The 7,136-nt window shown below is 40.5% G+C and overlaps 2 protein-coding genes across 5 annotated transcripts in view; one reads left to right on the top strand and one right to left on the bottom strand.

The window, feature by feature from the left end:
* os9 (OS9 endoplasmic reticulum lectin) overlaps nt 1-2,501 on the bottom strand; it is a 16,392-nt gene extending 13,891 nt beyond the window's left edge. For both annotated transcript variants that reach the window (XM_020588909.1, XM_020588910.1), the window contains exons 1-2: nt 2,306-2,501; nt 1,720-1,902 (exon numbers count right to left, since the gene is read on the bottom strand). In XM_020588909.1, the coding sequence (XP_020444565.1) occupies nt 1,720-1,902; nt 2,306-2,455 (333 nt within the window). In that variant the 5' untranslated portion in view covers nt 2,456-2,501. The remainder of the gene's footprint in view (nt 1-1,719; nt 1,903-2,305) is intronic.
* A 565-nt stretch (nt 2,502-3,066) lies between these two features.
* On the top strand, nt 3,067-7,125 carry LOC109953423 (beta-1,4 N-acetylgalactosaminyltransferase 1-like). 3 transcript variants are annotated; one of them, XM_020588907.1, is made up of 4 exons: nt 3,067-3,499; nt 4,921-5,004; nt 6,484-6,699; nt 6,808-7,125. In XM_020588907.1, the coding sequence occupies exons 2-4, from the start codon at nt 4,955-4,957 to the stop codon at nt 6,986-6,988; spliced, it is 447 nt and encodes a 148-aa protein (XP_020444563.1). In that variant the 5' UTR covers nt 3,067-3,499; nt 4,921-4,954; the 3' UTR covers nt 6,989-7,125. The 3 variants fall into 3 exon arrangements, 2 of the variants coding, with proteins under 2 accessions (XP_020444563.1, XP_020444564.1); XR_002273907.1 differs by having other exon boundaries at nt 3,069-3,499; nt 4,921-4,999; XM_020588908.1 differs by lacking the exon at nt 4,921-5,004 and having other exon boundaries at nt 3,072-3,499.
* Nucleotides 7,126-7,136: the final 11 nt, after the last annotated feature.

Raw genomic sequence — 7,136 nt, 5'->3', positions numbered from 1 at the left:
TATATCCTTGCTCCTTTTGGAACTCACTTCATAAGGAGTAATGGCCACAAAGGACGCCGCGATCGATTTCTGCTTTGGTACAGCCCCGCTGCTAGCTCTACTTGTTGATGGAGTAACGTTAGCATCAGCCCGCATTTTCATGCTTTCAGTGTGTTCACTGGGATGACACTTTTTTAGGTGATGGAATAGGTTGGTTGTGTTACCAGTTTTGGTTTTGACCAGGCTATAACATATTTTACAGATCGTTTGAATCTGCGCCTCGTCGCTCTTCAAAAAGCCAAACTACTTCCATATAACCGAATTTGTGCTACCTTGTTTGTCGACAATTTCATCATTTTTGACTACTTGCTCGATGTTTGTCTCACTTTCGCCACTGCTTTCACTCATTTTCGCCGTCCTCGTCTCCAGCTTGATTAGCTAACTTTGTTCTCTGACGTGCACGTTTAAAGCTGCATGTTGATTGGCTGTTGTCGCATATTGCTAATGTGTGATTGGCTCTTACAAATCCATATCGAGTAAAAATGCCGAGAGCTTATCATCGTTATTGATATCGATTTTATTGCGATTCGATATTATATCGTTTATCGGCACAGCACTAGTGGTCACTAATGTGATGTCTTTTTTGACTGACAGCATATTGAATTCTGCCATACTCACACTGAAGCTTCTTGCCTAGCAACTGTGGCCATGTATGTATGGAAAGGTATAAAAACTGACTGAAGAAGGAGAAGAGAAATCCAGTGGGCTGACACTGACAGACAGAGACCAAGATCAACACCTTTCAGACTAGAGAGCTATCTGAGATAGTATATTGTAAGCTTAGTAGCTCCTGAAATAGGGAAAAACTGAGAAGACTGCACAGGAACCAATATGTTTTAGAGTCTCAGGAAAGAGCTTGCAGGGCTAGCTCTTAGTGGCACCTTCTGTGTTCGTTACATGTGACAACTTGTCATCCTACTAACAACACCACACCAGGCACCTACAAATAATCATTTAAATTTCCTCTGTAAGATACTAGAAGGCTATTTTTAACCAGCAACCTTAGCTGTACCTTATTGTTAAACACCAGTATTTGGCTTACATGTGCTACTATGAGAGTGACTGTAACAGAAAAAATATGACTGTATTAAGTTCCTGTTATAATGATATTGGAGGGTTCCCTTAGGAAATTATTCAGCAGCATTGCATCTCATCTCATGATTTGTTTAGTTTGAAGAAGCTGTCCTAAACAATAGCCACAGTCCAACATATGTGGCATTTTCTGTTTGGAAGCTCATCTGCTCTTTTCCCATGAAGGTTAAAGTTTTAATATTTAAAAGTGTATTCAGGTTTTATGAAGGTAGTGGAGGTGGTTTTGTTTCAGGGGAATATAAAGTACAGTGGAAAAACCTGGACACTGTATTTTAATTCAATGCATCTCTCTCTGTTTAGCTTCAATTCAGTTTAGGCAAAATATTCAGCTAACATGGACAAACTAACTTTTACACCACAGTGACTATTAAATCCTGTGAAGCATTCATTTAATATAATATGTCTTGAGAGTTCAGACTGCATTATTTTCATGCTTCACGTGCATTTAGAGCCATCTTAAATCAGCCATTTAGGTGACAGATGGTGTTAGTGTGATGCAGCTTACAGCTACTACACCCGAATGAATGACGGTTTTAAACAATCTAAACAGCACAAGCATATCGCACAAATAAGCAGGTGTCGACTAACCTTCATTAGACACGGGGCTTTGTGCATTGGACTGAGCAGTTCTGGGATATCTGGTCCTGTATACCCTTGTGAGTCCGGGTCAGATGAAAAATCTTGATAAAATCGTACAGCCTGGGCCGGAAGTCGACATTCATACAGCTGCTTGTACTTACTACACACCATCATAACCTCCTCTGTCTTGGTCTATAGGAGAAACACTGTCATGAAATCTGCAATGTGTTTAGGAGTGACAACTTCAAACATTAGCTGCAAAGTATTTAAGATTTTTATAGTTTATTAACCACCTGGTTTTTCTACTGCAATTATGATCCATTATTTACAATGTGAAGCTACAGCTATGTGGAGGTGAGCTGAGGTTGTGTTGTGACAGTTGTCAACGGTAGTTGATGCGTACGTCATCTGGAAACTCCAATACTTCTTCATGCAATGTGCAATCAAATGGTGCATTTCAAAATAAGCATTACCTAGCTTACAAACAAGTTTATTTGCATTAGTTACAGAAAATGAAGTTATTTAAGGCTACCTAACGGCAGACTACTTTCTAGCTAGAAGCTAACCTTTAGCTTCCCCAAGCACCCCCACTCACCTGTCCCAAGATAACGGGATCGGGAAGAATTTGAATCCCATATTTCATCTCATTCAGCTCCTCTAAATTCAAGAAGGCTAGAACACAGAGGGGACATATTAATAAAAAAACGTACAATATTTTTAGCCACCGTACTGAGGAAGCAGCCATGATGATTAACTCTTCTTCTCCTAACCCAATTTGTGTGACAGCAACAAAACACAGAAAGCCTGACATGGTAGCAGCGGATTGGTCAAAGTGAGACGCGGTGCTAAATCATTGGCCAATTTTTGTGTCTGTCAACGGTTTTCCAGTTCTGGGGTGTGCTTGTTAACTACACCAGCACAGACTGAACGGACAGCGCCTCTATGTTTGTGATACTAAACGTTAGTGTTAAGCGACGCACATGTCCGCTGGGTTGCCATAAAATAAACTCACACATTCAGACTAGCGGGCTTCCTTTGGCCTCTTGGATGAGGTGTGTTATGAGCCAATTTGGCCAAGTTAAATTCATGCGGGTTAATTTATTTTCCTATTTGGTAACACCACACAACTGTTCTGCCCAAGATTTCTAGGAAGCACACTTTACAAATATAACTATAAACCTCTTCAGTTAGGCAGGAATGGAAGATGTGAACTCACAGTGTTTATGTCCAAAGTGAATGTTTGCATATTATAGCATGGAGATAGAGGCGGACTGTCAAAAAATAAGCAAACATGCACTCACGCATTCCCATACATGATATTCTACAAGATACTCACTCTCTCACTCACACACATACACCTAACGGTGTGTGCACAGGCGCACACGCCCAGCTATAAACAACCACAGTCTACACTTATGCGCACATTATTTTTGAATTATGTGTATGAGCATGTCTTCAGTGAATAATCAGAAATCATGCTATAGTTCACAGGCGTCCCTCTGGAGTATACACACTGTGCTAGATTTGCCGTCGCTTGTCAGAGCTCTGTAATGCTACTGCACCTCTGACCGCTGAGTGTTGTTTTGAGGTGCGGCACGCTCGCCACTGCGCTGCTGCTGCTGCTTCTGCTGTAGTGGGAGCATCGGTCCTCAGCCTGCAGTGCTCCGATGTGCGGCCGTCTCCAGCCTGCCCCGTCTTTGCACATAGCCTAATCTAATTTACAAAACCGCTGAGGAACAAATTCATTCAAACATGCGGGAGGTGAAATACTGTGCGTCTTTGAACGGAGGTGAGCTCCTTGTTTATATGATTTGACTGCAACAATAGGCCTTTAGTGCTATCTTCAGCATCTTCTTTATGCCTGCTTTTCCAGCACTGGGTTAACATTTCACAATTGCGCTATGGGACAAGACATGGGACAAAGAGAAAGGCGTAAATATTTTAGAGGCAAGATAACTGACGAAAAAAATGCTTAAACGCAATGAATCTTTGTAGAAAATCTGTTTCAGACTACAATGAGTTGAACCGAAAGATATAGAAAGATCCGTGTGCACGACCATTTTCCCCTGTTGTCTTATTTGGTAGCCAAATGGCCTGTTTGGAGAAGCGCATTATATGCAGATATAATGCGCTTAGCCATAAGCCAGGCATTTATGCTCGCTGGCCCGGATAGCTGCATAGATGACTGCGTTACATTTTCTTATGTTAAAGGGTGTTGGACAGTAGGGTGGCCGTGCAGATTCAACAATCCATCATTTGAAATGATCCATTTGAGGAAACAAATCTGTCACGCTCACACTGGGGGGACCCACCGAGCTACATTTATTTCTATTTCGACATCTAAAGCACGTCTACAGTCCTCCTTACCTCATCATATGGGCTCGTTTTTAGGTAAATTAACTAACACGGCACCCACTTTATTTGATTTGGCCTGATGACTTAGATCATGTCTCTTTTCTCATGTGTGAGGATGGTTAGGCTCATATCATTACAGCTAATTATCATTCAAAATGCAGCATTTAATTCCACCTGCAGGGTGGGTACTGTGGGGTTGTCAGCAAGCTTACAGCATTGTTAAATTAAAATGCACTTATTATACAGTAGCATTCATTTATGCTCACTGTTCTTCATACTCTATAGAGCTTTGGTTTATAGTCTGTATTATGTTGTGGCTGGGCAAAAATTATATAATATAATTTTTCACTGGATCTTATAATTAGAAATAAATTCTAAACTACATATTTTAGTTACAAATGTTACACACTTTTGTGTTTAGACCTGTGAGGTAAGTAACAGCACTCCTTCTATGAGTGAATACTGGTGGGCTTGGTATATATAACCTTACTAAAAGAAGAAGAAGTGCTTTTAGACAGAGCACTTTGAGAAACCACTTCCTCGGAGAAAACCCAAACAGCCCAGCTGGCTGGCTCAGTGCTGATTCTGTTTGTCTTATATTGATTTTCCAGTTTGCCATGATAACGTTAAATTGGTCATTCCCAAATCCCACAGAACTTCCCTGGGGGCTCTAAGAACATGCAAGTAGCTGATAAAGCATAGTGTGGATGCTTGATTGTGTTTTTATGTGATGATGATGCATTTGCTATAAATTATTTTGTATGCAATCTACACTTCTGTGGGAACTAGTCTGTGATGCGACACTGATTTCCTCTGTATTTTATGACTAGTTTTCTGATTTGTCATTGTTTCCAGATGGGGAAGGCACTCACTTTCTGTGACTATCTACATGCTTTCTGGAGATGCAGTTGCCTACATTGAGTGCATAGAGGCAGTTGGGTATATTTTCAAATGAATATATTTTAAACATGCAAGCAGGGCTGGAAATTTGAAAATGGAGGGTATGAGAGGAGAATATTAAGGGAGAGATTTTATGTGTAACTACTTGCAGCATAACATGTAGCAGAAAGCAACAATTCCAAAGGCAGAGCATAAGAGTATCTGGTATGTGTACACAGATGTAGGAATGTGTCTGTGTACATGGAGAAATGTTGTTCATTACAGTATGGGAGAATGGATTATGTAGAATCTTGTTATTATGTTTATGTCATAGCAAAACAAACAGGAGTATTTGTTGATGGGTCACAGTCAAGGCATTTCTTTTCTTTTATTCCTTAAACATCTGTAGCTGGAAAACAAAAATGTGTTTTGACAAAATTTATAATCTTGTGGCCAAATTAATTGACTAAAATGTTGGGTTCCTCTTAGCTTGCTGAACACAAGAGAAACAAGAGCAGTCAGAGAAAGCATTCACCTCCGCCAAGTCAGAACACTCGCTCATGCAAATGAGTCCCTAGTGAAAAATGAGATCCAGAAGAACACAAAACGTGTCATAAAATCCTTGATCCAGATCATACTGTGCATTTTACCTGAACATTTCAGGGTTCCATTTTCATCATAGGGCAAGTTACGGCAGAAAATGTGTTAAATGGGATTTTCAGTGTGAACTTTAAATGGTCATCAAATCCGGAATCCGGATCTGATTCTGATGAAATTTTGTTGGGTGATAGACATTGCAACCCTACATATGTGTGTTAAATTTCAAATTATTATGATACTGTTAAAAAAAAGCCTTGTGTTTTTTTCATTATTTTTTGTGATTTGACCTTTGACTTTGTTCAACCAAAATGTAATCACTTCTAGGGTTGGCCCCACCAGTGTCTGTACCAAGCATGCTGATGATCCATCCAGCCATTTGTTCATAATCCTGCAAACCAACACACACACATACACACAACCAAAAACAAACCCTCCTTGGCGGAGGTAATGAAGTCTGGTTATTTGTGGACAAAGCTCAATGGTCTGGTCAAAACATTTTGAATTGTGACGGTAGACAGATGGTGGTGTTAGGGTACTTCAGCCAAAGATAAGGTTTAAAATATTTTGATACAAAATTTCCTCTTTCTGTTTCTTTGGATGGTGTTTATGTGCCAAGCTGCACTGTGGGGATAGTAACACAGAGACTTCTATACTTAAAAGACTGTAATTTGGCAAATATCCACTGGATTTGGCTAATTGAGACTGCAGAAGCCTCATATTAGCTTCAGCTAAACCTTAAAATGATGCTTTTACACAAAACAAAAAGTGTGCATTTTGTAGTTTGTTTCTTACATTTGTATTTGAAAGGGATCTCTTCAGGGGGAATAATTACAGCAACCACTAACTCTTAAATATGAGTAGAACATATTAGAAGAAAATTAATAGTAATAGTTGAATAATTATATGACATGAGAGACCTATTCTCTTTGTTTGTGTTAGGTTTAGGATGCGTTCCCTGAGGAAGACGCTGTTGCTCGCCACCCTGGTGTCTGTGGTACTGGTGCTGGCCCTCCTCCATTCATGGCCCACTCGGGTCTACACCACAGTGGATGTGTGGCAGCATCCAGGACCAGCGAGACAACTGGAGGAGAGGCTCCCAGAACCAGACCACCGATTAGACAACATCCCCTTTCGTGTGAGAGATAATGTGGTGAGGTCAGTGTTAGCACTTTTTACCCGCTTGATTAATCTATTCATTGATTCCTCAAACTAGCAGACCTGAAGTAAAATCTGATTTCTTATCATTCATGTCTCTCCATCAAGCTTGTTGCCACGTAATGGGTGTGTGTGTGAGGCTGAGACCGGAGGAATAAATCTGCCCTTCGCACAGCTCTTATTCCTGCGGGTGTCAGCACACATGCTGTACACTGCCTTTGAGGCCTCTGAGCTGGAGAAAATGAAGCAGAGACGGGCCAAAGAATACAAGAGTTTCCAGAAGACGTAAGCACAATAAAATAGATGTCATACATTGTAGCCAGCAGTGTTGTGCCATTTAACACTTGACAAGAGCTAGCTCAAAGTTCAATTTGCACACGTTAAAATAAACAAGTTCACATTCATAGTTAGGTGTTAGACGCACTGGGTGAGAGGCG

This window comes from Monopterus albus, unplaced genomic scaffold (assembly GCF_001952655.1).
Source record: "Monopterus albus unplaced genomic scaffold, M_albus_1.0 scaffold663.1, whole genome shotgun sequence".
Lineage (NCBI taxonomy): Eukaryota > Metazoa > Chordata > Actinopteri > Synbranchiformes > Synbranchidae > Monopterus > Monopterus albus.
Note: the sequence above shows the minus strand (reverse complement) of the source record. Positions and strands in the feature narration are given on the sequence as shown.